Below are 27,879 nucleotides of genomic sequence, written 5' to 3'. Positions count from 1 at the left end.
TGCCAAGATAAGCATAAAGACAATTATCTGATCAACATCAAAACTATTGATATGTTTGATCCAACAAGAAAATCACTGGTGTTGTTTTGTCTCAAACCGAAGGATTCTAGCATGTTGTTTGACCAAATCTGATCTATATATAGTCATAGGCATGCCAGTGTCGAGATAACTTCATTTGGGTAAATAATGAGAAGAGACATGCTTGACAATGTTAGAGAAAAGGGTCTGCTCTATATCGGTAGCAGTAGCAGAAAAGTGAAATGGAAATTTAATGATTTGACTTCAGTTTCTTCTTCATCATTTTGTTTTCTGCTGCGTTTTCAGCGACTTGAGTTCAAACAGGATCCATGGAAACATTCCTGACTCGTTAAGAAATCTGACTAAACTTGAAAACCTGTGAGTTGCTTTCGCATTAACATCCCATTAACCGTCTGGTAGCTACTAGTATAGCTCGTTATATTGAGTTCTGTTTTAGGTTTGTTTGTGATATAAACTCCGAAGTTCACAATCCTTTATGACAGTGATCTTTCTTCAAATGATCTGGATGGGCGTATACCAGACTTCTTTGGGGAAATGGAATCACTACGTACCATGTGAGTCCAGAATTCTCCCACAAATATTTACCATATGATTCCTCAACTTTGCCTTTATAAATTGCGTTGTGATTTTTTTTAAGAAGTTGGCCATTTGTAATCCAAATGGAAATTAATTGAAACTTTTGACATTTTCTTTACTGATCTTTTCTCTTTCATGGTATTTTTGTTGAAGTATTCTAGCAAAAAACTGGCTAAAGGAATCAATACCACCAAAACTGGGCTCCTCAGCATCTATTAAAACTTTGTAAGCCATATATCCTACCCTAAAATCGATCTATCCTAATTCTGCAAATCCCATTTTTAATGCACTCATTTGCTGTTTGTTTGCAGGGACTTTGCAGAGAACCTACTAACTGGAACTATTCCTGAGACTTTAGGAAACATTTCAAGCCTTGAGTTCCTGTAAGAGCCTTTGCCATCACTGTCACTGAGCTCCCATTTTTCTGCTTCTTGGTCTTATGTACACTTACGATTGCGCTATCTTGTTTTTAACTTGCTAGTTCAGGCGGTTATCTGATAACCAGTTAAAAGGGCCGCTTCCGAAATCTCTTGGAAACTTGCAGAATGTCTATCGCATGTAAGGTTTTTCCTTTTTTCCTTCTTTTCTTTATCCCCAGGTTTGGATTGAAACTGATTTCTGTTGAATTTGACTACTTTACTGGCATGACTATTTGTTGACTTGCGCTATATATAACTGCAGGGTGGTGGCAAACAACAAACTTCAAGGACAGTTGCCTCAAAGTTTTGCAAATCTTACAAGCTTAAGGCACTTGTAAGGAAAAGTTTTCCTCTTTCATGTTGTTTATCTCGCTTCAAACAACATCTTTGATTATTGGTTTTTCCATCTACAGCAACGTTAGGGGGAATGAATTCATTGGCCAGATACCGCCATATATTGGATACTGGAAGCAGTTGCAAGTCCTGTAAGCACCTCTGTTAAATTATTACATATTCTATGAGAAATGAATGTTCTGAACTTTGATCAGATTATATTTACCTAGAACATTTTGGTCTGAACAGGATACTTCAAGGGAACCATTTTGAAGGGCCTTTACCTGGTACATTCTCCTCCCTGGAGAATATCATGGAGATGTAATGCCTCTTACTGCAGCTGGATTGATTTTAAGAATTCGAATTGAACTAATCATATCATTGTTTCTAACCTCTGATAACCTGTTTGGTGTTGACTTTCCAGGCGCATTGCTGACTTGTATGGAAGAAATGGAGAAGTTTTCCCATTTCCAAATATTTCAAGAATGAGACAACTTGAAACTTTGTTAGTGTTATTTCTGAAATATTTGTTTAATCTTTTATCAGGACAAAAGTTTTTTCATGTCAACTTAATCTCAATACTGATCCTTAGCCTTTCTTTAGGGTCCTGAGAAACTGTTCAATCAATGCTTCAATCCCATCATATATTGGAGAGCTCCAAGCCCTGAACCATCTGTAAGGCTATTACTCTACAACATGCTATTTACTAAGTCCGGGAAGTAATCAACAATTTTCACATTGCTTTATACATAAAGAAATCTTAACAGGCAAAGAGGAGTCCTGCAACAATCATATGATTAGGAGACTCTGCTAATTGAAGTAGATATGGAAATATTATAAACGAGTGTGACAGAGACATCCCCTTTCCCATACAGAAATGAAATTCAACCGTTAATTGCTCTCACCTTTTTTTCGGCACTTGCAGTAATAGTGTTACATGAGAACAGGGTTCATTGCAATACATATCAGCAATAAGCAAGTATTACATTCTCTGATTTTTCTGATTCTTTTCTCTCTTGTTTCCTGTTTATTTTAATATTTTAATGTAGGGACTTGAGCTACAACAAACTGAGTGGTGAAGTCCCATATTTCTCCGAGTATGGGAACTTGACAAATATGTAAGAAAACTTGTTTTAGATTTGTATTAACAACATATTAATACTCTGTTTGTTTTGATATGAAACTTACTTTAATGAGTTTAAAGAATAACAATTTGCTTTTATGTAATGATTCAGTGTTTTCTCCTCTAGAGGCAATTATATTATTTGTGTGGTTGATGTTCTTTTACCCTTTTATCAGATTTCTTCGAGCAAACAAACTGACAGGTTCAATTCCTAAATGGTTTGCAAACTTAACAGAAGCAAATCTGTGAGTCCAATTTCACTTTTACTTAAACCTTGCGTAATTCTATTTTTAGCAACCATTCTGTCTTTAATTATTTTAAGTGTGATGTTGTACAGGGATTTCTCCGAGAACAATTTTACATATTCATCATCTGTAGTAAACTACAAATCCAGGAATACGTAAGGCAAATTGAAAAAAAACAAATGAAATACCCTTTACTTTCTAGCTTCTCTAGTAATTAATACTTTTTCTCCCATGCATGAAATTTTCAGGAATTCATTTGCATGCTGCTCTTCCTCACCTGAGTTGTAAGCTCTACCTTCATTGCTTCTTTCTCCCTTGTGTTATCGACTTGTTTGGCTTTCTACATTTCCTGCACAAGCAATTGTACATATCTTAGCTGTGTATTCTAGTTCTAACCCAGTTTTTCTATTTTAAAGCGATAGTACATGGCAAAAGAATAATTTCTTCTGTGATGAAGACCAACCGGAAAGTGAGTAGCCTATCTGTTTTCAAATTGGTAATTTTTTTGCTATGTTAGAATTACTAGTATTCCATTTCATAGCTGTTTTAATGTCAATATGAATCCATCAGAGCTTAAGCCTGTAAGAATATTGAAACCTTTACTTTGAGAATGAATTAGAAAGTTCAAACCTTACCTTTTGCATATATTTTACTTCCTTCAAGAGGAAGGTACCAGTAGGCCACTGCCATTGACATGAGTTTCACAGTGTTTGAAACGCAAGGTGTATTATGGTGTGTTAACCGTAACAAAAATTTGGTTGCAGATGATCGGTTGTATATCAATTGTGGAGGTGATAAGGTAACAGCAGGCAGACACACGTTTGAACGAGATGCGCAACCAGAAGGAGCTTCGACATTCTATATCAGCGATGACAAGAAATGGGGGTACAGTAGCATGGGAATTTATGACCCTGCGCAAAGCAGGTCCATGAGTTACGCACACTCGATTGATAAGTGTCCATTTCAAAACAATGAGGCATCATTATACCAGACAGCTCGTGTTGCTCCAATATCTTTGAAGTATTTTGGATTCTGCATGAAAAATGGCTTGTATACAGTAAAACTTGATTTTGCTGAAATCACAATTAAAGAGGAAGCTGAACATAAAAGCAGGGGAAATCGCCTTTTTGATGTCTTAATTCAGGTGACTTTCTTATCATAAATTAATCAAAAAAGAACTCTTTTCCTGCTAGCTGCATTAGTTGTTTTTATCATGGCTGACTGGGACTGCAGGGTACGAAGGTCTTAACTGATTTCAATATTAAAGATGTTGCTGGAGGTCTAAATGAGAATATTTCTCAGACGTTTCAAGCTGAAGTCAAGGAAAACAGTCTTGAAATTCACTTATATTGGGCAGGAAAAGGCTCAAAACGTGGTCCCTTTGAGCTTTATGGTCCTCTTGTTTCAGCTATTTCAGTAGAGCCTGGTATACTCCCCTCCCAGCACACCTCTTCATGCTAGCTAGTCTGCTTTTCTTTTCCTTTGTCCTCATTAATTTTTAACAATTATCAACTTCATGTTTTTGAATGCAGTTCTTAAACCAGTAAAGCCTTCCATAAAACTTTCTCCTTTAAGTATTGCTGGGATTTCAGGATCCATTGTTTTGTTCTTGATTCTGATTTTTGCTTTCCTCTGGAAAATGGGTTACCTTCGTGGCAAGGAATCAAAAATTGAAGGTAAGACTATATGATTTATAAATAAGTGGGGTTTGGCTACTAAATTATGTTACTGATGTGGTTCTTATTTGTTTGCAACACTGTCAACAGCACAAAAAGAACTCATCTCATTGCCTGGTGGAGGACTTTTCACTTATCGGCAACTAAAAGTTGCCACACAAAATTTTAACAATGCAAACAAGATAGGTGAAGGAGGCTTCGGAGCTGTTTTCAAGGTATAGTCCCCTTTTTCTTGCTGCCTTATGATAAGCATAAACTATCAAGCTGTCAACATAATTTTTTTGAGAAAGCTCTGATTTTGGCACAAATACAGGGGGTGCTTCCCAATGGGACAGCAATAGCTGTAAAACAGCTTTCTGCAAAATCAAAGCAAGGCAGTCGTGAATTTGTCAATGAAGTGGGTGTTATCTCTGCTTTGCAACACCCAAATCTAGTAAAACTACTGGGGTGCTGCATAGATGAAAACCAACTGCTTCTAGTCTATGAGTACATGGAAAATAATTCCCTTGCACATGCACTATTTGGTAAGCCTGCTCCTATTCCTAACAATTATTTGAACAAATTGATACAATTTCATATGAAGTTTTCAACATACTAATAGCATACCATGTCACCAAACAGGTCCTGAAGAACTCAGAGTACAACTTAACTGGACAATCAGGTCTAAAATTTGCCGTGGGATAGCTAAAGGATTGGCATTTCTCCATGAAGAATCCAAACTAAAAATTATTCACAGAGATATCAAGACAACCAACATCCTTCTTGATAAGGATTTTACTGCAAAAATATCTGATTTCGGATTTGCCAAGCTTCATGAAGGGGAGAAGACACATGTCATTACAAAGATAGCGGGAACCACGTAATGAATAGAAAACCATTTTATTCAACTGTTATGCCTTCAGAAAAATGAATTTCAGAACTGATTGACCATAACTTTTTACAATTTTTTTTTTTATTCTTATAGGGGATACATGGCTCCTGAGTATGCCATGCGAGGTCATCTGACCAGTAAAGCAGATGTTTACAGCTTTGGAGTAGTCTTGCTTGAAATTGTCAGTGGGCAGAATAGTGCCAGTTACAGGCCAAATGATGAGAGTGTTTACCTTCTAGATTTGGTAAGTGCTGTACATAACTTTCTTCACCTTGAAGTACTACATTCCCGTTTGTCTTGAAACTGAACGAACGACCTTGGTGTTTAACTCTGCAGGCTTATGTCCTGCAAGAGAAGGGGGACCTTTTAGCTCTGGTTGATCCAATTCTGGGATCTGAGTACGCAGCAAAAGAAGCAAAAATGATTCTAGAATTAGCAATGCTTTGCACTAACCCATCACCTACACTTAGGCCTAGTATGTCTGAGGTGGTCAAAGTTTTGAAGGGAAAAAGTCGGCTTAATTATACTCCATCCCATGCCCCCTATTCAGCTGATGGTTTCGCACGGGCCAAGGCCATGGCTAGCCGTTCATTTTCCAACTATTCCAGGAGCATGTCCAGGGAAGAGCCATCTAACCCTGCAAGTTACGAATTTAGCATTAAGGAGGAAGAAGTGCATATCTCTGCTGATTACACCCCAGAGGTCACTGATGAGACTGGAAGATCACCACTTAATAACGTCTGAATTGGTGCGAAGTAACTTGCATATTACATTTCAAGTCCGACATACTTGCATCTGTTATATATTCGTATTCGTTTTTTTTCTTGCTTGTTTTGTACTACCTTAGTGAACTGTTTCCAATATGTAGCATAACCTAATAATTAAAGTTTTGTATTTGAAAAAACTAGTCTGCTAGGAGTGATTATAACTTGACGAGCTCTGTAGCCTCATGTATGTCATAATCGTTCCCAGGGTAATGAATTTTCGTTTAGCTATCATGCTGATAACTTCCTTGTGCTTCCTGTGTTCTTTAAATCGACTGGAACTGATTCTGACCCTCAATAAAAAAACTAAACTGCTTAAAGTTACTACCATACTGTAGGGCTGGGATTTTGGGTTTTTGGAAACAACCCTTTCAATTTATTTATTTTTGCTCAATCATCTATTTTACTGATAAAAACTGATCACATAGGATCAGAAAAGTGCACACAATCACTAAGACCAGATAGATCCAGTGATATAATGCTTACACGCTTGAAAGAACACCGTCAACCACCAGAAGTATTCATAACTAATACATGCCCTTACCTAAACCAAATCAAGTTTTTTTTTAGAGAAAACATACAATAACCACAACATCATTCCAATAACTTCTTTCCATTTATGGACTAGCATTCTCCGATACAGTTCTGTTTATTGTACTTGAATGTATTACAAAACCTGCTTGCAACAACACGATGGACTGAAATTTAAAATTGTTCTTCTATAGATCATAGGCAGATGTAGAAGATGATTTCATACTATGGAATCTAATAAAGGAATGGAGTGAGTTTCGCTACTCTGGAGTATAACTTGATCATAATCTCGAAAGGACTTAAACCTCATATCATCACCATGAAAGCTTGGTTCCCCGCTTACTTCATGAACAGCAGTGTGACCTTCAATCATGCTCACTACTGTAGACATTGTAGGCCTCAGAGCCGGTGATGGATTAGTACATAACAGAGCTACCTTTATGATTCTCATTGCTTCTTCTTTGTTAAACTGTGAACCCAATTTTGTATCAACTAGCTCCATAAGATTTCCTTTTTGTTGTAACACAAGAGCCTGAAAATGAACATACAAAAGGAGAAAAAGATGAGATGCATGGATTCAGCTTCATCTCAATGATGAGCAAAGATGTCCAGTTTGAAACTAGAATGAGAGCCATTAGAACATTCTGCTCAATGTGACACACAATAGAGGGACAAGTGACAAAGCAAGTCAGCTGGTCTACACTTCACATATTCTTCTTTTAGTTGCAAGGAAGATAATGAAGATTGTTCTTACCCAGTCCAGAAGGCATACATAATTTTCATTTGGCCGAAATTTCATGTTGTTCTTGCCAGCAACAATTTCCAGTGCAACTACCCCAAAACTGTAAACATCTGCCTTATTGGTCAAATAGCCCCATAATGCATATTCTGGTGCCATGTATCCTCTGCAGAAATAATTCGACCATTCTATGAGCTAGCTTTGCACGTGTTTATGATATGACTAAAAATTAACATGATTAGAGATACTGTTTGAAAACAAAGGACACAGGCACAGGAACAGAGTCCAATTCTGGAAATGGCATACTGCAGTATAATTCTCAAAATGTAATCCTTTCAAAGAGATCACTATATATGTTGATAAAAAATGGTGCAACCATGTACTGATGTACATCTTAAGAATACTAGCTACTGCTACCAAATAAAGGAGCAGAGAATATTCCTTTAACTCTACTTTCTGATCTTAAACTTCTGTATATTCAGAATTTAGGTGCTGCACTCATCTTGTTATCTAGCAACTCAACTTCTGGGATAACATTAAAACCAATATTTTTTCAATATGCTCATGTCATATATCATAAGAAGAAGAAGAAAAAGAAGAAATGAATATCTCGATATCTGAACTGAAAGTTTTCAGTTCAATGCTCATATTGCAGAAGGATGGAAATTTATCTTGCAATTACTGAAACAATTGAGAAAGAAGGAAACTCACATAGTTCCAGCAACTCTGGTGCTGATGTGGGTGTTTTCCTCTTCATCGAGCCTGGCTAGCCCAAAGTCAGAGATCTTAGGATTTATATCCTTATCAAGTAATACATTAGCAGTTTTGATGTCCCTGTGAACAATTTTCAGTGCAGATTCATCATGCAGGAAAGCCAGACCTTTTGCAATACCAATACAAATCCTCAGCCTTTTTGGCCAATCCAGCATCAGTTGCACTTCCCCCGTACCTGTCATTGAGAAGTGATTAATTCCTTTCTTTCTCAAATGGGGATAGGTCAAATGGTGAAGAACAGACTTTAAGCTTACCAAACAAAGCGTGTGCAAGACTATTGTTTTCCATGTACTCATATACCAGCAATAATTGATTTCCCTCAGCACAACATCCATATAGTCTAACAACATTTGGGTGTTGTAGACCAGAAATCATGCCTATTTCATTCACAAATTCACGATTTCCTTGCCTTGATCTTGAAGACAGCTGCTTAACCGCAATTGTGGTACCATCCAATAATATGCCCTGCATTGAAACATTGAAACAAAAAGTGACTTTTTAAATTTTTATCTCATCATGAGAGTTTTGTTTATATTACTCCTGGATAACAAAGAAAGGAGAGGGAGAAAAGAGTAGGTGGAGTGTTCAAAAATAAAGATGATAGTAGAGTTATATGTATGTCACCTTGTAGACAGATCCAAAACCACCTTCCCCAAGTTTGTTTGCTGCATCAAAGTTGTTCGTGGCCGCTTTGATTTGTCTTAAGGTAAATATACCAGTTTTCAGATCTAATCCTCTAAGTTCTGTTCAAGGAACAAGGTTAATATGCTGAGCTGTATCTAACAGACATAACATTGCTATTTGGATTAGTGTTTTAGTGCCCTTCAGGAAGATGACATCTGGAAGAAAGAACCAGACACAACAGCTGCAGATACTGATTCTCGTTATGACTATGCAGAAAACAGATCTTGTTACAAGATTCTGACTAAGATATTATTATTCTTTCATGAAGCAATGAAAGCTTTAAATCTGTCACTTCAAATTCGGAGTTTGTCCTATTTTGCTATCTTCACACAGTACAAGATACATTATACATAAAAAACTACTGTCCACACCCTCCTCATGCAATTTTATGGTATTAACTTGAGCAACCTTATGTTCACTTTGAGCTTCATTTTAATTTAACAATGTTGGTAACAGGACTGATGATCTAAATTTCTACGATAAGTAATCAAGAACATTATTGATCATGACTGCAACAAATCATTTCTAATCCTTGTATAGTTTCATAATACCTGAAAAATAAAAAAAAGAATCTGAAAGGTTCATCTCTCTATAACTTCACAGCTATACCTCTTTGTTTACTTCCAGTTGCAAATTTTCATAGAAAGTATATAAAAGAGTGCAGTAATGACACCGTTGATTTCCCAAAAATAAACTTTACAAGGTTGATATACATCACCTTCTTCCCTTGATATTCTGTCCCACAAGCAGCCTTTCCACCAAATAGCACCCAAAATCATGAGAACTAGGAGTAAAACCAAACCTACAGCTCCAACCACAATGAAAATCTTCTTTTGTCTATCATTCGGAGGTTTAAACTCTACACAAGAGCAACAAACCAGTCACATTCAAGTTGTATGCTAGTTCAAGGAGGCATACATAATTAAAGCAATCCAACACTTCAAATTAGTAAAATAAGTTCTCACATTGTGAACAGAAAACTCAAATTTTCTGTTATGGAAAGCACTATGTGAAGAATCTAGTCTTATTGTCTTAACCTTACTTCAAGATTCAATTTTATGAAATGACTAGTTATGCATTCGTACTCAGAGAAGTGGGCATGCATCAGTTTTTACGTCTATCACAAACAGTAAAATATCAAGCTCAGTGAGAGATGTCAACATATGAAGAAAATGACGGCCTTCTTCAAGGGTGTGCAAGTTACCCGATTTCACTGAGATAGCTGATATTAGAGGGCCATATGTTGCTCTCTTTGGGACAGCTGTTGTCCCTTTACTGGTCCAATAAAATTGGATCTCCAAAGTCTTATTGCTCACAGTAACTTCCTTAAATTCATGAATGTATTCCTTGTCAACCCCTTTTGCTGCACTTTCAATGTCAAAATCCTTCAACCTGCGTTTTCCCTGAAACAAACTAATTCAATCAAATCACTGTTGCAGCATATGGAAGAGCATGTAGAGACGACTGAATACCTGGATATAAACATCAAATAACCGCCTTCCAAGACTGTAGAAAGAACTATTGTCTCTGAATACTATTTCTGCAAAATGAAGTTTTGCAGTATAGTTTCCATTTCCTAAGCAGCGAACATAATAAGTGAGCGAAAGGGGAGACACGCGTGCTGCTGTGTACAAGGCAGAGTCTTTCATCCTGAGCACGGATTTGTTATGTGCTATATAGTCATCTGAACTAGGCTTCGCATCCCAGAACTGTCCTGTGCTACTAACTTCCCAATTGTTTGTCCCGGGAACATATTTTGCTGCACCCCCTTGGTCATAATCCTCTTCATAATCAATGTTTCCTATAGTAGTTTTTCCCCCACCACAATTTATAGCCAAAGAATATCGATCTGCGTAGAAACATTGAATGCTAGTGGTTCTTAGATATATACAAATTAACAAAAGATATGTGATCAGCTGGGTATGCTGAGCACCCCCAGAACACAAAATGCCGGAAAGTATCAAAGTAGGCTTGGAAGGATAATTAAGCATATGAAGTATTTTGATCAGAGAAGAGAAAATCACCTTTTGTACACGGATTGGGGTCCCGACACCCACTGAGTTGTCTGTATCATTGTAGAATAATAAAAGAAATCAATTTAGGTGAAGTAGGATGGAACTTTTGTTAAACAAAAAACCCAAAGCCAGGACTTGAAGCTTGGTAAGTAGGAGCATACAAATTCTTTCCTCCAAAAGAGCTTTTGAACAAGTTTCTGATAGAACAACAAACAGTTACTTCTTAAAATTTTGATATAAGTTAAAAGGAAATAAGGATAGACATAGTTGAAAATTGAAGGAAGAATTAAGAAAACAATTGTTCTTACAATGTTTCCCGACAAGCGGATTGTTCAGGGTCCATGGAGAAGTTATTGTACGAAAGATCTATCGGACTGCAAAATAAACATATATTTCTTTTATGTCATAATAACGAAATGCATCTTACATTATTTTTACAGAATAATAAGTGCGTCTATGAGATATTGACAGAAAGACTTAACACTATAATTCTTGTATGTAGCTGACTTATCATTTCAAAGGATGTTACTTCAAGGTTTCAAACACAGTTTCAAAACTTTATGTACATTTGGAAGTAGATCAAGTCCTCACTGTATGTAAATTCAAAGTGAAGCTTTTTAGACATGAAGACTAAGAAAATATATCTGTTGCCCAGAGCAGAATGGCATGCCTACCCTTTTATGCATACGAGTACACATGCATATCTTTTCATATATATTAGAATGTAGCAATGCAAAATTTTCTGCCATATGAAGTTATCAAGGCATATATATCTGGGCATCATCATAAAAGATAGAATCAAAACAATGAATCACCTTTTACCATCTGTGATCTTGATCCAGCCTGGAATAGGTCCATTCAGGGAGTTGTTTGTTAGATACCTATTTTGTTAACAGAATAATCACATTACAGTTAAACATTCACTGCTAGCACATTGAAAGATCATTGAAAAGAAACAGATAAATTTTAAGGTTTAGAATTTTGTAATATTAGAACATAATGTATCCGCCTATAGAAGGTAAAATGCCACCATTGGTTAGCCTACTTTACGAAGGTGATATCACAGCATATGTTTAGCATCATAAACAATTCTTCAATGCAACTTCAAAAAGGAATGCAGGAACAAAATCTCAGTGAATCATATGCATGATGATGACCCTTTAGATTATGAAATGCTTACAAGTATTCCATTTTTGCTATACTGGTTAAATTCGAAATAGTTCCTCCAAATCTGTTGAAACTGAGATCACTGCCAGAAATCAGAAAAGAAAGGAACAGTTATTGAATCCGGTAATAAATTTAATAGACAATGAACTCATGGTATCAATTGTGAAGCTTAAAGTCATATAAAAATAAAACAGAAGCATAAACACATCAATAGCTGATTATTTGTTTCATCAATGGTAATCAGAACTGTGAAAGTCCTATTAAAATTTTAATAGAGTATAAGAAAACAGTATTATTGATGTTAACTAGTTGTAATCTACGAGGCAGATAGTTGCAATCAAAGCATTTTTCTATCTGATTAGAGAACAAAAATTAGGCTTGAAGAACAGAAGATTTACATAATTCTTAGTTGTGGCAATTCTGACAAATAATCAGGTATTGGTCCAGATATCCTACAGCTCCTCAACATCCTGTAACATAAAAATGTAAGAACAATTGCAGCAGAGTGTACATTCTTCCGTTTTCAAGGATTATATTACTTAAAAACAACTCACAAATTTTCTAAGCTTTTCATGTTTCTTAAGTATGGAAACTGAGAAAGTGCTCCTCCATTTAAGTCACTAATCCTTCTGCTTGAAATTAAATCAGAATTTATTGTGAAGATAATAAAAGCTTGTTCATAACTCAGTAAGTGAGTTTCTTATCTTCGAAAAGAACTTATGGAATTCATGGAGCAAAGAATTCTGACCTCCGAAGGCAGACTTACAGTTCAATTAAGTTATTTAAGGAAGAGATGCTAGGAGGAATGGGGCCCTGAAAACCACTGGCTTGGATCTCTCTGTTAAACAGAACAAATTAACTACCAAAATTTGCATGGAAGCCTCCCGAAAGAGGTAGGAGGAACAAGCTACTTACAACTTTTGGAGTTGTTTCCAACTTTGAAAAATATCAGGTATCCTTCCAGTGAAGTTGTTGCTGCTAATCCTACTGCATGTTAGGTGTTAGCAAACATGAAAACGAGTTTGAGTGATATCAGACCTAAAATTTTGTTGCCACAACAATGTATAAGGACTAAGGTTACGAGAACTTACAGTTCTGCTAACTTGGTCAAGCTGGTGAGAGCCCTGGGTAACGGTCCTGTGAGATTGTTAGCACTAAGAATGCTGCAGTCACCAATAAAGAAGATCAAATCAGTTTATACATAGCCTTAGATTATTCAATGTGTTATATAACATCTACAAGATAATAATAAAACATGCAGGTATATCTTAGCAGAAAGAGAAAAAGAAACCAACAGTCTCTCCAAGTTAAATAATTTCCCAAGTTCAGGAGGAACAGGTCCAGAAAACAGGTTGGTTTCAAGGTTCCTGAACATGCAGAGCAGTTTATTAGAGCAGGTTAACAAAATGAAAGCTTGATTGCATTAAAATGGAGTGAGAACACAAAAAGAGATAAAAGAGTTAGAACATACAAATATGTGAGTGTGGTAATGTTCCCTAAGTAGTCTGGAATACGTCCCGATAAGCGGTTGGCATTAAGACACCTGATCAAGAAGATGAGTATACAGCAAAACCTCAATAAATGTGTTACGCGATTACTAGAGAAACTTAAACATGAAATGCAGAAGTGGCTTACAAGCTTTCTAACTTTAGAGAAGCCCATTCGCGTGGTATTGTACCATTAAGGTAGTTCCGCGTAAGATCACTGCAAAGGAAAGAAAAAAATTTATCTATTAAACGAAAATTATAAAGGGCATCATATAATTTTCTGATATCCAATATCAAAACACCATAGTTGAGAGCCCTTCTTACATGAACCTAAGGTAAGGTAGCTTCGCTAACGATGGTGGAAGTACACCAGGCAGATCCTGTCCTTTAAGAAATCTGCAACACAAGAGCATAATAAACAAGTTGTTTGAGCAACTACTGTAAGTATAAACCTACCAAACATGGATATAAGTGCAATTACATATCAAAGTTATAGTCATTGTCTGTCCCATTGTTATTTAACTCAAGGAGGTCCATGCTGAGAGCGTCTTCGAATGGCAGTCTCCATTATTTCATGCTCAGCCTTTCATTACGTCCTAGTGTTAGTGAACTTCTCGAAATTTGCCCCTTCAACTTCGGTGGTAGAATAATATAGCAATGATTAAATTGATCCTCCACGTTACATCTAAATCTTCTCATGGAAGTAATAAATATTTTATAATCAGGTATTTGAGTAGTAAAATTACTATTTGTCACGAGTTCAGATAATAATAATAGGATATTCACTACATGAATTTAATTATAATTATTAATTTTATATATGATTTTTTATTCATATAGTACTTTTAATTAATAAAATATTTATTAAAATTTATTTATTATTTTAAATAAAATTTTAATTTTATTTTATTTTTATGAATTAATTTTCATTATCTTTAATAATATATATGTAAGTTTATTTGAAATTTATTTTGCATTTCCAGTTCTGGTTTTCTTACAAGTATTAATATTTGAATTCAAATAATATATGAATTTGGATATCTTAAAATTAAAGCATATTTTAGTAGTACTCATTATATATATATGGTATTAACCTAGCAAGAGTAATTAGAAATTTAGCGAGTGAGGACACTTATATAAATAAGATAAAAGATTTGCTAATCGTAGAGGTTTGAAAGGATACTTGAATGTAAAAAGATTTAAAATGTCACTTAGATGCAAATAGAAAAGAAGCAAGTTAAAATAGAAAAATGAAACAAAAAGTGCTTTGTTTGTCTCATAAATCTATTTTTTAATTATTATAAATATTTAATAAAATCAACTAAATATAACATGTAATATTATATATATGTACAAGCCACGAGTACATTTCTGATCATTCTTAATTTATGAGTAGAACAATTTACCAAAAATGTAGGCTTGATTTGACTCAAACCTAAAACATTTTAGATTCCAACATAAATAGAGATATTATTATATATTATGAAAAAGCTTTTTTGTTTAATTTCAATTTTGAATTATCTAAATAATAATATTGCATCGCGAATTTAAATGAGCAAACGTAAGTAGGCCGAACGGAAACCGAAACTTATAGATATCTTAATGTGAATTGCTACCACTTAAGGCACTAAGACGATTGAACGAGCCCAGAACTCACAAACGAAACAGACTAAAACTGATAGATCTCGTGGGCTTAGGGCTTTGAAGCCTTTAGCCTTTACCAGGACCAGGGGCATGACCCCATGAACCATGGTCCCAGTCAAACCCACAGTAGCCAGCAGAAGTCTTGGACAGGTTGGTTTGTCACTTGTCAAGTTTTTCATCAAAGCCCAATTAAAAGAATTGAAGAAGAAAAACAAGACTCAATACAGGTAAAAAAGCTACGCACGCATGCCATGGTAACATGTCACTGAGTAGTAATGATATTAGCGTATATGGAACATACAAGATAACGACGTGGCAGACATCACCAGGGAAGGAGCAATTACAGATGACTGTATTATTGTACAATGGCCTGTCCGGAAGTTTTGGCGTTTCCCAGCTTGACTGATTACTGCAAGGGTCGACCGAGAAAACCCAGTCTTTTTTCCCTAATTCTTTGGCAATTTCATGAAGAGCATCCACTGCAGATATCAAAAACCAATCATCAAAACAATACCAGAGACATAGCTTGAAAACTTTTTTTTTTTTTCCTTTGGTGCAGTAGGTATTTGTAGAGGAGAAAAAATGGAAAACAGTGGCATTCAGATGACAGGAGATCGTTAAAAAATAGGGGAAGAAATTAATGAACTTGAAAGTGAAGGAAAATTATACAAAGACTAGTTAGAAAAGCCAACTCGCCTTCATCCTTGGGAAGCTTTCCTGCTTGTGCTTCCATCGCCATTAATATAATTATCAATACAAGCATACCTGATCTAAACATGGCCCCTAACATATCATGGACTCTTTTCATCGTCACCACCCGCTTCACACTTCCTTGAGCCTGTTTGCAGAGATATCAATGTACGGTGAATGATTGAGATCAAGTTGAATACTTCAGGTATTTATTTATACCCCACAATCATCAGCAATTTAGAATAGACTATTGCCCAACTGGCGGAAAATATGTTTTTTAAGATATCTTAAGGTTTATTTTTAATAAAGGTGTTGTATTTGATATTTTGCATGTATTAGGATAGTTTAACTTTAGGATTTAGTTATAAAAGAGTGTGTTATTTATGTCAATATTAGATTTAGATTATGATTTTAATGAAATTAAGACTTTGTCCTCCATTTCTTTTAGTCTTTCCTTTTCTGTATACCTTTCTAACTAATAATACTCATGGTCCACAAAATAGAAAACCAAGAAGAAGGTAGATAGACATATTAATTATTGTCGTTGTACAATGAAAGCCCATGATGCTAGATTCCCTTGCATTACTTCAGATCTTGCCGGGGCTTGTCTTGGCACTAGTGGAAATTTAGATTGGTTCCATGCATACGTCTATCCATCCTGAGTTAATGCATGATTTTGACACTTTACAATTCCTTCCTAGGAGCAAAGGAAAAAAAGGATAAGATATGTGTGAATGGATCCATTTTACTAATTTTCTGGGAGACAAATGAAAAGCATATGTTTTGTCATTTTCACACTTACATAATTAATTACTGAATAAGATATAGAAAAAATATGTTTTATTGTTAGTAGTTCTTTTATCATACGTATATAATTCAACATTATGAATGCATAAAGAAATGACAGAATTTTTTTTCTTTAATTTCCCTCTCTGATCTTACCTTGCGCTTAATTTCCCAGCTCCAATGTCCAGCAGTCCAGCTAACCTCACCTTGACTTTAGGACTCCATTTACGTTTCTCCAAAGGGAACTCCATCAGTCCCTTGCCGCTCCGGATCAAATAACCAGGACTCCCTGGTTTAATGGCTTCTGATACCTTCCTTCTCGATTTAGGATCTTGCAAGGATCAGCTCTGCAACGTATATACATAGCAACAGGATTAACTCTGCACTCTTACATCCTCTATTTTTCAACAGGGTACATAATCTCAGCTTCAAGACTTGAGTTTCCATGCAAAGTCCATGTAACCTCATATAATATTGTCAAATGTGATCCTATCACAATATCCTAGTCATAGTCAATTGTTTGTACAGAATAAAAGTAGAATGAGAAGTCAACAAATCAATAAAGAAGTAATTTATAGATTTGTTTAATTATCTTGAATCTCGATTTTCCATTTCAAAGTCCTTTTTAAAGTAAAAATATTAGTTCCATCAAAAGTTTTTGACTTTGCCACACGCATATGCATCATCTTGGCAACTTCCTTAAGTTGGCCCATTCACATGGAGTGTTTATGGCAAGGATACAGCCAGTACGTGCTTCTTGGCTTAAGAGAAACCAGACAAATCAAACTGCTGAAACTCGAGAGACAAAGGGTTGGTTCAGTGTGGTTCTATATATTTAAGCTATAGATTGTACCATCCTCTTTGGAAATTAGGCCATTGTTAGAATAATTGAGTTGGTCCTACCTTATCCATATTTATTGTTTACTGTTTTTGTTTTATGAACGTGAATTTTATCAAGTGTAACCCAAGAAATTGCTCAGGTTCTGTAAATATGACTGTTTTCAATGTTTTCATGAGAATGGATGCACTGATCTCGAATGCAAATAAATAAGAAACGCAACTTCATGACTTTCAACATTAACCATTCCTCCCAATCTACAACCCTTATGTAACACAAACCTCAGATTTCTTTGATTTTTGAAGCCAAATATAATTTACAAATACTATCTTTTATGTTACACTACTGAGAATTGATATCGATTTGATAGATCCTAGCTAGAACGACATTGAGGAAGAGCCAGGCAATACCCCGGAATCTGATGAGTGAGTGAAGGTACTACTTTCGCCTCCCTTCCGAGGCTGCATCCGGTTGAATTGGTCTCTTAGAGCTCCCAGCCTCAACTCATCACCAAAGATACTGGGATCCATGATTAATTCAGGAACATGGGTTCGACCTTTAAGCATTTTTACCACCTCAGACATGTTAGGCCTAAGTGCCGGTGACGAATTAGTGCACAATAGAGCTACTTTTATCATTCTAACTGCCTCTTCCTTGTTGAACTCGCTCCCCAACGTTGGATCTACCAACTCCATCAAATTTCCCTTTTGTTGTAAAACAAGTGCCTAAATATAGATGGAGAAGAGGAAAAAGAGACAGAAAAGCACATAAGAACTAAGATGCAATAATGTAATAAATGTAAAGTGAAAGAATAGTTAAAACAAAAAAGAAGTTAGAAGTTTAACACTGAGAGCACTATCAATGAAAAGGGAAAACAATAAATAACCAAAATGCATGGAGCAGTTGAGTTTATCTCAACTCAAGAACAGAATCCATTTTGAACTAAAAACATAACTTCTATCTTACCCAATCTTGGAGGCATACAAAATCTTCCTCCGTTCCATATCTTGTGTTTTTCTTTCCAGCAACAGTTTCTAATGCAACAATCCCGAAACTATAAACATCTGCTTTATAGGTCAGGTAGCCCCATAATGCATATTCTGGTGCCATGTATCCTCTGCAAGACAGGAGCTATAAGATGCATGGCACTTCCAGGTATATCAACTTTTCTCACCTTTTCATATACAGTTAAGTAATTAATATATCTATGATGCTGGACTCACTTGCTCTTGGGGAAAATAAGAAAAGAAAATTAGCTTTGGTATATACCATTAATTGTCAAATTTTAATTAGGTAGATTGTCAAGAAAGAAATCATAGGTTTATTCTCTGCTCTACAGAATATTTAAGATGTGTGCATTAGTTAGGAAAACAAGAGAACAATTTCGCCAATTTCTTGACAAGAAGATTAAAGCTCATTTATTATCCTTTATTATAATTACATAAACAACCTTCAGACACTTAAGCAAACTATTTCTTAAACTTGTAATTGAATTGGAAAAAGAAAAAAGAAAAGAGAAAAGAAAGTAGAGATTATCAGATTCAACTGAAATATACATGACTGAAAGAAATGAAATGATGATTAGCAGATTCTTTGAGAGAAACTGTGAAAAACAGCAGGGAAAAAGGTAGCTCACATGGTTCCAGCGACTCTAGTGCTAATATGGGTGTTTTCCTCCTCATCAAACTTTGCCAAACCAAAGTCAGAGATTTTAGCATTGAGATCCCTATCAAGTAGCACATTGGTAGTTTTGATGTCTCTATGAACAATTTTTAAATTTGATTCCTCATGCAGGAAAGCGAGACCTTTTGCTATGCCAAGACAAATTTTCTGCCTAGTAGGCCAGTCCAATTTCAACCGGCTTTCCTTGGGACCTGTATTGACACACATTGGCCCATTTAATGAAACACATCATATAGTTGTCAACATACAATGTTTAGAACTTTTGGTTCCCATGGTTGTTATGAAATCAACACCACCTAGGGGGTAGTGGAGGCTGTTACAGGGAGATGGTTGCTTCCGTTGTGCAGTAAATAAGTTAAAGGGCATATGAAGCTTACCAAATAAAGCACGGGAAAGGCTATTATTTTCCAAGTATTCATACACCAACAATAACTGATTTCCCTCAATGCAACATCCATACAACTTGACAAGATTTGGGTGTTGTAATCCAGCAATCATGGACAGTTCATTCAGAAATTCACGGTCTCCTTGCCTTGATTTTGAAGAAAGCTGTTTTACTGCAATTATAGCTCCATCTAGTAGTACCCCCTACAGTGATAGTATATAATAAAATTTAATATCAACATTGTAAGAACAACTCCTAAGCATCTGCGACCAGAAAGGACAAAACAAAGATGGTCAAAGAGAAATTACAGAGCAGGTACCTTATAGACAGATCCAAAACCACCCTCTCCAAGTTTATTTGCAGCGTCAAAATTGTTAGTAGCAGCTTTCATTTGTCTGAAGGTAAAAAAGCCGGTCTGCAGGTCTAATCCCCTCAGGACTTGGGAAAAGAAGGGGGCCAAAAGTCAAATTACATTGTCAATAAGCATGCATAGCACGCCACTGTGCGGATAGGTCATCTAAGACAAATTAATTGAAGGAAAAAAATTATATCTTCAAGTTATTTAGAGTACCTTGTTCCCTTGAGACCTTGTCATCAAAACAGCCTTTCCACCACAGAATGCCTAGTATTACTAGAAGGAGGCATGGAACAGAAACTGCAGCTGCAACCACAAACTTCATCTTCCTCTTCCAATCGTTTGCAACTGGCGGCTTAAAATCTAGCAAGAGTGAGGATAAAACTGGTAAAAAAAGTCTTTCTTAAACTACATCTCCTGAAGTAACACTGCATATGCATACACATAATGCTAGACTGATCCAATATTTGAGGTACTTAGTAATTAGGACATTACAGAATGGTTAAAGCAGAAAACTAAATTGGATCTTTTGTTGCTTGCACAGTCTATTTTAACGTTCTGTTAACCTTAATTTCCAAGAACCATGATCCTATGTGCTTTACATCCTTTGCAAGTCAATCCACCTCATGCACTAAACAACTTAGACAACAATTAAGATTCAAATTTAACTAGGAGATGGAGCAAGGATACTAATTACTCGGAACACATGAAGTAGGAGACCGTACATACAAACAGAACTTACCAGAGTCTACTGAGATAGCTGAAATCAGTGGGCCATATGTTCCCCTTTTCGGAATACCAGTTGTACCCTTCCCAGCCCAGTGAAAGCGTATTGCCAAAGTTTTGTCCCTAACAACCGTTTTAATTCTCCTTATAACTTCCTTATCAACACCTTTGGCCTCATTTTCAATATTGAAATCCCACAATTCACGTTTCTCCTGCAACAAATCAATTTAATCAAACCATTTTGGGTAACATGCAAAATGCACACTACACATATAGCCTGATTGGCTACCTGAACATAAACATCAAATATCCGTCTTCCAAGACTCCGAAACGAACTATTTTGTCTGATAACTATCTCCGCAAAGTGAAGTGTGACTGTATAATTTCCATTTGCTAAGCAACGAACATAATAAGTGAGAGAAAGAGGAGAGAGGCGTGCTGTTGTGTATAAATTCGAGTTGTTTGTTCTCAGTATGGAAACATTTTGTGCTATATAGTCCTTTGCCGATACGGAGGTATCCCAGAAAAGCCCAGTGCTACTAGTTTCCCAAGTCTCTTCGATTGGAAAATATTTTGCTGGACCACCTGCATCTTCATCCCCTTCATAATTGATGTCTCCAATGGTTGTTGCTCCTCCACCACAATTTATATGTACTGAATACCAATCTAGAAATAGTGGTAACAGTAATGGTAATTATATTGATTAAACAAAACATGAAAGAGAATAAAGCAAAAAGACATGTACGAAAATCAATGCCATATTTGATCTGTACATTGATCTCAAATATGGTATCACCTCAACTAGAGAAAATTTTCAGAGTCTATATTTGTATTTTAACTCAAGAAAGAATTACCTTTTGAACAAGGAAAGTTCTTCAGGCAGTTCTCAAGTCCTCTGGATTAGAATAGCATGACAAAGAAGCGTCAGCCTTTTTTAACAGTGATCCAAAGGGGAAAGCATAAAAATAACAATAAAAAGGTTTTTGAACATTCAGTAAGTTACAAACTCACAAGTTTTTCCCTTCCGAAGAGCTTTTGAACAAGTTTCTGATAAACAGAAAACCAATCACTTTAATATCTTGAGACATCTACAATGGTAGAAAAGTAAACACAACACAAGAAAGCCAAATTTGGAGAGAGTTTTTCTTACAGATTTTCACGACAAGAAGCCTGCTCAGAGCTTTTGGAGAAATTATTGTAAGATAGATCTATCTGACTGTAAAGAAGAATAATAAGTTGTGACTAATTAGAACTTGAAATTTTAAAGGCGTATCTAGGGACATTTTAATTAATATAACAGTATAACCACTATAACTTAAACAAGATTTCACAGGAAAATTGTTTGTCTAAGGGAGATGGCCACAAATGTATTTTTGACGTCTTCTAGTGAATGTGCAAACTGCATCAGGCCATTTTTCCTGGATTTTTACCCTTGAATGGCTACAAATTTGGCAGTTTAGATCATGTACACACTCCTTGAAGAGAAATACTGAGTATAGCGAGTAAAATCACCTAAGACCAAATCCCTGACTTCACCCAGGGCTAGAGGGTTCAGATGGTTTTGTGGATTAGTAAACAACCAAAGACCAAATCCAACTATTACCAAGGGTGGGAGGGTTTTTGGCTAGGGAAGGATTCTATTGTTATTAACTCTAGCCATTGGACCAGAAAGGGATATAATAAGTTGTATCAGAACAACATAAACTCATAACATAAATCTACAAGATTAAATCTTTCTTGTCACCCTTCTTATAGAACTACATGGTGGTTATACCATGACTAAACAAACATCTCTATTTCAGTTACTGTTGAGCCTGCTTTTCAAACGATCAGTTTGTCATATCTCACACATACTTTGCCGATGTTATGCAACATAAATGGACCTTTAGAAAGCAAAATTGAGAGCAAATGATTCCAGCTAGATTACATGAAAATTAGTTTGGCAAAATTCTGGAAACATGAAAATGAATCCAGATTTCACCAAAGATATTGGATGAATTGACCAGATGGCTTCATGCTATGTAATTGAGCATTGCAGGAGAGATAAAGTAATTTTGAGAAAATATTGCAATCCTATATTTGTTAGCATGTGAAAATCATGTTATAAGTAAGAAATTTCTTTCAAGATTACTTAATGAAATACAGAAAATGAACTGATAATGATTTGATGTCAAAAAATTGCCAAAAGATGGAAAAAGGGATGGTAGACATACTAGCGGCCATCTCTTGTGTTCACCCATTCTGGAATGGGCCCCGTTAGCAAATTACTTGTCAGGTACCTATTCAGCAAGCAACATATAAAACCACAAATAAGCAATTTTATTGGAAATATCTTGAAAGTTTATGTTTTAAAGTGAAGAAGTGAATTAATTTAATCAAGCGCTAAAATTTTGCCACTGCTTATGTGAAATTTTCCTTTCCTGTTTTCTGTTTCTAAAATTTGACTTGCAGATGTGCTAATATCAGCAGGCTGGTTCTATTGTGGCAATCATATTTTTCCATTAAGTACACCACTCAGATAAATAAATAAAAAATTATTATGTTCTATGTTATCATAAGAATCAAAAGGTTTAAATTTTAAGATGAACACTTGTTTACTAACAACTAATTGTTTCACATAAATAGTCATATGATTGTGTGTCAACTATCAACTTCAAGATTATATATACAAAATTGTCCTTCTCATGGATTCAGAGATGGAGGATTCTAGATTGCACACAAATACACAAGAGTTCAACGTGCTTACATGTATTGTGTAGACACAAGGCTGTTAGAATCTGCAACTTTCCCTTCCAATCTGTTGAAGCTGAGATCTCTGCAAGAAATAGAAAAGTCAGGCATTTTATAATGAAAAATACAACAATCTGCAACTGATGGTTTAATTGAAATGTGAAATCCGTTAAGACATATATTAGTGCATTAAGAAAGAGAGCTGTCAGGAAATTATTAGTACATTAGAGGTTAGAGTTCTCAAGCTGCTAATTAATAATTATAGTAGATTAAGGAATAATCCTAATATTCCATTAACCCAAATTAAATGTTTCTGTACATATTACAGGGCAGTCCAACTGGGAATCATTTTAAAGTGCAAAATTCCTTTGAAATAGGACAATGACAAATTATCAAGATGCATAACTGATAACAAAAAAAAAAAAGGAAAGAAAGGAAGAAAAACTATGCTAAATATTTCCAAAAACCTTTTATCCAAAATCAGGCCAAGCCCTGGAACACTCAATAGTTGGCATGCAAAGCTAACCATTATTTTTTAACAATATAATAAAAAATACACCTAGCCTCCAAGCACTTAAAAGTTGAGATGAAACACGAGAAGAATTACAAAATCTGCAGTTGTGAATATTCCCATATGTATTTTGGGATCGATCCAGATATATTGCAGCTCCGTAACATCCTACAATAAGAGTCATGTGAGTATGATCATTGCAAGTAGGGACTAGTACGACCTTGAAGAATTTTGCCAGCTTGGGAATGACTTACAATCTGTTCATGTTTGTCATGTTTTGTAAGTTTGGAAACTTTGAACCCTCTCCATGTAAGTCACTGATCCTTCTGAATAAAATTTGCATCATAAACATTTGTTAAAAGAGAAAAGGCTCCCAGTGAAGTCATTTGAATGTCTAAATTTGGAGAGGACAGAATGAGGTTGTATAGATTAATGGCTACAGACTACTTTACAAATTATTACAAGCCAAAACTCACAGTTCCTTTAAATTATTCAAGACAGCTAAGCTGGGAGGGATTGGCCCTTCAAAGCCACCAGCTTGAATCTCTCTGTCAGCAGAAAAGTTCAAAGTAATGAAGATTTCGCCCAAAAACTGCATTACAAAGACTTCGGAGATGTGATGGGCAAAGAAAGACACTTACAATTTCTCAAGTTGCTTCCAACTTCGAAAAATGTCAGGAATCTTTCCAGTGAAGTTGTTACTGCTAATCCTACTGCATGAACCCACATAAAAGCAAGATTTCTTATCAAAGCAAGCATTATATTTTTAATGGTATAATTACAGATAATTCTCTTAAAACACTTACAGTTCTGTTAGTTTGGACAGATTAGAAAGTGCTAAGGGAAACTCTCCAGTGAGAAAGTTAGCACTAAGAATGCTGCATTCGCCAAAGAGGAAAATCAAGTCAACTTCAAGTGAGTCAAGTGTTGCTTGATTATTCTATTTGTTTAGAAAGAGACGATAATCATGTATGAATACATAATAGGGAAAAAGGAAGCCTAACAGATTTTCCAGGTTAACCAATTTCCCCAGCTCATGAGGAATACTTCCAGAAAACCGGTTGTTCTCGAGGCTCCTGAAAACACAATACTAATTAGAAACCTTATAATGTTATACAGAAAAGGGAAAAAAAAAAAAAGAAGAAGAATAGAAACAAAAAAGATAAGCAAGAGAGATTGATTGAAAAGGCATACAGATATACAAGGGTGGTAATGTTTCCCAAAAAGGTTGGAATTGGCCCTGATAAGCGGTTCATAGAAATAGATCTGAAACAGATTCATTCCTATCAGTTTAATATGAAGGTAAGAGTCACTTTGTAACCGTGATAAACATAAATTGCACTAGTAGCTTACATAAGTTCCAACTCCATAGTAGCCCATTCATGGGGTATTGTTCCATTAATATAGTTCCGATTAAGATCACTAGAAGCAAGAGAAAAGATGTTAACATGGATAAAAGGTAATGATACTGTTTCTGCTTTTCTAATTGTAAATAAACCATTGTAACCTTTACTTACATTGTTTTAAGGTATGATAGCTTGGACAATGAGTGTGGAAGAACACCATTAAGATCCTGCCCTCTAAGATAGCTGCTCCAAAAGGATATGAAGAATTTTAGATTCATGTCCAATTTTAATTGATCATTTCCAAATATTACAATGTTTCGATTTCACAGAATTCAATTAGAAGAAAAATCTTGTGGACATTTTGAGACTTAAGTCGCATCTTATTGGTCAAATGACAGCAACAAAGTGACCTTCCATGTAGAAAAATATAATCAAAATTTGTGTACTGGATATGTACCTTATGACCGAAAATGATTCTGATAATCATTCTTTATACAAAGCCAAAATCACAGAACTTATGCATTTTTCATTGCTAAAATTAAGGTGAGAAATGCAGCCAAATCATAGGTCTATAAACCAAAGTAGCATTTTAAGGGTGTGTTTTAAGGAAATTGGAATAAGAATTTTCTTCTAACAAGTGAGGAGGAAAGAGGAGAACTCACATGCCATCTATATGACATTCACCATTGGGGAAGGAACAATTGCAAGTAACGGTACTGTTATTTGTTACCCCTGGCACATTCGGCGGCGGCGGTGGTGTAAACCAGCTTGACCTATTGTTGCAAGGGTTCTCAGTGAAATTCCAATCTTTCTTTCCAAGTTCTGCCGCGATCTCATGAAGAGCTTCCACTGCAAAGTAATAAAAATAAAAACCCATTGCTGCAAACAGGCCACACTGCAATTATATGCCTTAATTGTGCAGGAAAAAAACCGAGAACCTTCATTTCAAACATTTTCGTACCCCTTTTCCTTCTTGTCGGAGAAGGACAAGTTGTTAAAGATAATTTATTGGACATGCACAAAATTTAAAGTTGAAACTTTTAATATTATGTCGTTAACTTTCAATATCAAGAGCCTGAGGGTTGAATTTCAGTTAATCAAATTGCAAGCTGTACTTAGTACTTACTTTCAGAATCTGGAGGAAGAGGCGGCTCTACTTGAGCTTCAACATTGTTTGTTCTGAAGCACATGAGAACCCATGTAAGAATCATAAGGTGGAAAACAGTCATTGAAACACCACCAAAGCTTCCCATTTTTGTTTTTCTCCTATATGCTCAATTGCACCGTTGAGCTTTTCTCGCTATCTCTTTTGTCAGTTTCTCTCCGTCTCTCTGTCTGCATCTAAAGTAAGCTTATTTTACGACACTGAGACAAGAGGGTAGAAAATTACTGGCAAAACCAGTTGTAAACAATCACTATTAACCTCTTTGGTGGAAGTGTGGGGATTATGTGTCTTTGTCTTCTTTTTTCCTTTTATTTGGAAAAAGATCCCATGATCCTATCCAAATTTTGGGATGCCATCGATGACTAGCCGACAAAGTCCAATCAATTCGTGTGGTCTTCTTCAACTGCTTTCATATCTACTTCCCCTGTCGGTTGATATATACTTAAAGACACATTCTGGGCAGGCCCCAATCGACTCTATTTTCAACGTCACCATCTCAGCTTTCCAGTTTCAACGAGATCATAGTGGTGAGAAAAAAAAAAAGGCAGTATTGGTTTTTTGGATTTTTGCTTGAAGAAGGAACACTACTGCCTACTGGTGTCAATCAGTATCTGTAGTCGGCTCCATTGTCCACACATTCACACCAAGAATTGTCAAGACAGAGTATTGTTTCTTCCTTTAATGCAAGTTCGTTTATAGTCTTTACACCGACTGGATGGAACGCAAATCTAACTTGAGTTAGTTGTGGCATTTTTTCTTATTAGAGACCGTGTTAATTATGGAAATATTAATGGGTCTTTTTTTATTTGCTTTTTGTTCCGATTATTATTTATTTTTGTTCATGTTCCTTTCTTTTTTTGTTGTGTGTTATTTATATTAACTTTTTAACTTCTTTATACTTTAATACATATCGATATCAATTGCTTATAAAGTGCTGATAAGGTCTCTTGCTTTTTAAGATACCAAATACTAGTCAAAGATAGTTTTAGATTTTCCAAATTCTCCCATGCACGTGACTTTCCCATGGATATAGGGTGCTGGTCTATATATTCTTCCACTGGATGACAGCCTGGACAGGCAGGGGAATTCATTTTAGTCAGCCAGGGCAGGCTCCCAACTTGACTGGACTTTTCTATTGGTTAGCTCAGGAAGTTTCCTTGCCTACACGAAAATTCCTCCCTTAGCTCTGAATTCTGATACCGGCTGCCATATATTTCTTCATTTAAACAACTATGAGAAACCGCTTAATAATCTTGAACAAACGTTGAGGAAGAGTTACCCAAGCAATGCTGTTGAATCGGATGACTAAGTAAACGTGCCTTTATGAGATGGCATTTGGTTAAGTAGGTCTCTTAATTAGGGCTCCAAACCCTCGACTCATCACAAAGATACTCGAACCCATACTCAGTTCAGGAACAAGGGTTCGACCTTCAAGCATGTTTACCACCTCAGATATGATAGGTCGAGGTGCTGCTGAAGGATTAGTGCACAATGAAGCTACTTTTATCATTCTAATTGCCTCTTCCTTGTTGAGCTCGGTCCACAACAATTCCAAAGCTGTAAACGTCATGGTTTTT

At 35.7% G+C, this 27,879-nt stretch overlaps 3 protein-coding genes across 7 annotated transcripts; 1 reads left to right on the top strand and 2 right to left on the bottom strand.

Moving 5' to 3' along the window:
• The first annotated feature begins 71 nt into the window (after nucleotides 1-71).
• Nucleotides 72-6,214, top strand: LOC110423940 (putative LRR receptor-like serine/threonine-protein kinase At1g53430). Its single transcript, XM_021438377.2, has 23 exons — nucleotides 72-396; nucleotides 522-593; nucleotides 769-840; nucleotides 927-998; nucleotides 1,102-1,173; nucleotides 1,297-1,368; nucleotides 1,448-1,519; nucleotides 1,617-1,688; nucleotides 1,792-1,872; nucleotides 1,971-2,042; nucleotides 2,417-2,485; nucleotides 2,667-2,735; nucleotides 2,828-2,890; nucleotides 2,984-3,019; nucleotides 3,152-3,204; nucleotides 3,500-3,879; nucleotides 3,969-4,161; nucleotides 4,268-4,411; nucleotides 4,502-4,626; nucleotides 4,725-4,935; nucleotides 5,033-5,270; nucleotides 5,376-5,526; nucleotides 5,619-6,214. Exons 2-23 carry the CDS (start codon nucleotides 574-576, stop codon nucleotides 6,024-6,026), a joined length of 2,745 nt encoding a protein of 914 aa, XP_021294052.1. The 5' UTR covers nucleotides 72-396; nucleotides 522-573; the 3' UTR covers nucleotides 6,027-6,214.
• Nucleotides 6,215-6,448: 234 nt separating this feature from the next.
• Nucleotides 6,449-15,944, bottom strand: LOC110423936 (putative LRR receptor-like serine/threonine-protein kinase At1g07650). Of its 4 annotated transcripts, XM_021438371.1 has the most exons (24): nucleotides 15,784-15,944; nucleotides 15,389-15,566; nucleotides 13,768-13,839; nucleotides 13,592-13,660; nucleotides 13,428-13,499; nucleotides 13,252-13,323; nucleotides 13,048-13,119; nucleotides 12,872-12,943; nucleotides 12,723-12,794; nucleotides 12,511-12,585; nucleotides 12,355-12,426; nucleotides 11,970-12,038; nucleotides 11,605-11,670; nucleotides 11,098-11,163; nucleotides 10,951-10,986; nucleotides 10,799-10,839; nucleotides 10,247-10,623; nucleotides 9,979-10,177; nucleotides 9,493-9,633; nucleotides 8,715-8,833; nucleotides 8,345-8,555; nucleotides 8,028-8,265; nucleotides 7,332-7,482; nucleotides 6,449-7,109 (listed from the first exon to the last, which is right to left on the bottom strand). In XM_021438371.1, the coding sequence occupies exons 1-24, from the start codon at nucleotides 15,893-15,895 to the stop codon at nucleotides 6,798-6,800; spliced, it is 2,964 nt and encodes a 987-aa protein (XP_021294046.1). In that variant the 5' UTR covers nucleotides 15,896-15,944; the 3' UTR covers nucleotides 6,449-6,797. The 4 variants fall into 4 exon arrangements, with proteins under 4 accessions (XP_021294046.1, XP_021294048.1, XP_089640970.1 ...); XM_021438373.1 differs by lacking the exon at nucleotides 12,511-12,585; XM_089784843.1 differs by lacking the exons at nucleotides 6,449-7,109; nucleotides 7,332-7,482 and having other exon boundaries at nucleotides 8,024-8,265.
• A 1,679-nt stretch (nucleotides 15,945-17,623) lies between these two features.
• On the bottom strand, nucleotides 17,624-26,580 carry LOC110423858 (putative leucine-rich repeat receptor-like serine/threonine-protein kinase At3g14840). Of its 2 annotated transcripts, XM_021438261.2 has the most exons (24): nucleotides 26,264-26,578; nucleotides 25,800-25,986; nucleotides 25,309-25,380; nucleotides 25,145-25,213; nucleotides 24,986-25,057; nucleotides 24,796-24,867; nucleotides 24,598-24,669; nucleotides 24,433-24,504; nucleotides 24,268-24,339; nucleotides 24,046-24,117; nucleotides 23,888-23,959; nucleotides 23,297-23,365; nucleotides 22,764-22,829; nucleotides 21,701-21,766; nucleotides 21,562-21,597; nucleotides 21,405-21,445; nucleotides 20,840-21,216; nucleotides 20,567-20,762; nucleotides 20,041-20,187; nucleotides 19,789-19,907; nucleotides 19,462-19,672; nucleotides 19,038-19,275; nucleotides 18,368-18,518; nucleotides 17,624-18,126 (listed from the first exon to the last, which is right to left on the bottom strand). In XM_021438261.2, the coding sequence occupies exons 1-24, from the start codon at nucleotides 26,388-26,390 to the stop codon at nucleotides 17,779-17,781; spliced, it is 3,024 nt and encodes a 1,007-aa protein (XP_021293936.1). In that variant the 5' UTR covers nucleotides 26,391-26,578; the 3' UTR covers nucleotides 17,624-17,778. The 2 variants fall into 2 exon arrangements, with proteins under 2 accessions (XP_021293936.1, XP_089640967.1); XM_089784841.1 differs by lacking the exons at nucleotides 17,624-18,126; nucleotides 18,368-18,518 and having other exon boundaries at nucleotides 19,034-19,275; nucleotides 26,264-26,580.
• Nucleotides 26,581-27,879: the final 1,299 nt, after the last annotated feature.

The sequence above is a fragment of the Theobroma umbraticum genome, unplaced genomic scaffold (assembly GCF_002168275.2).
Source record: "Theobroma umbraticum cultivar Fairchild unplaced genomic scaffold, ASM216827v3 scaffold_204.0, whole genome shotgun sequence".
Classification (NCBI taxonomy): domain Eukaryota; kingdom Viridiplantae; phylum Streptophyta; class Magnoliopsida; order Malvales; family Malvaceae; genus Theobroma; species Theobroma umbraticum.
Note: the sequence above shows the minus strand (reverse complement) of the source record. Positions and strands in the feature narration are given on the sequence as shown.

Coding starts and splice junctions, on each gene's coding strand:
- LOC110423940 (XM_021438377.2), top strand. CDS start 574: ATGGAATCACTACGTACCAT. Junction 3,020..3,151: donor TGCTCTTCCTCACCTGAGTT/GTAAGCTCTACC, acceptor TCTATTTTAAAG/CGATAGTACATGGCAAAAGA. Junction 4,627..4,724: donor GCTTCGGAGCTGTTTTCAAG/GTATAGTCCCCT, acceptor GCACAAATACAG/GGGGTGCTTCCCAATGGGAC.
- LOC110423936 (XM_021438371.1), bottom strand. CDS start 15,895: ATGAAAAGAGTCCATGATATGTTAGGGGCCATGTTTAGATCAGGTATG. Junction 11,671..11,969: donor ATAGCAAAAATGGAATACTT/GTAAGCATTTCA, acceptor TTAACAAAATAG/GTATCTAACAAACAACTCCC. Junction 10,178..10,246: donor TATTTGATGTTTATATCCAG/GTATTCAGTCGT, acceptor AGTTTGTTTCAG/GGAAAACGCAGGTTGAAGGA.
- LOC110423858 (XM_021438261.2), bottom strand. CDS start 26,390: ATGGGAAGCTTTGGTGGTGTTTCAATGACTGTTTTCCACCTTATGATT. Junction 21,598..21,700: donor GCTTCTTGTCGTGAAAATCT/GTAAGAAAAACT, acceptor TCTGTTTATCAG/AAACTTGTTCAAAAGCTCTT. Junction 19,673..19,788: donor GTTTTGGATCTGTCTATAAG/GTACCTGCTCTG, acceptor CTATCACTGTAG/GGGGTACTACTAGATGGAGC.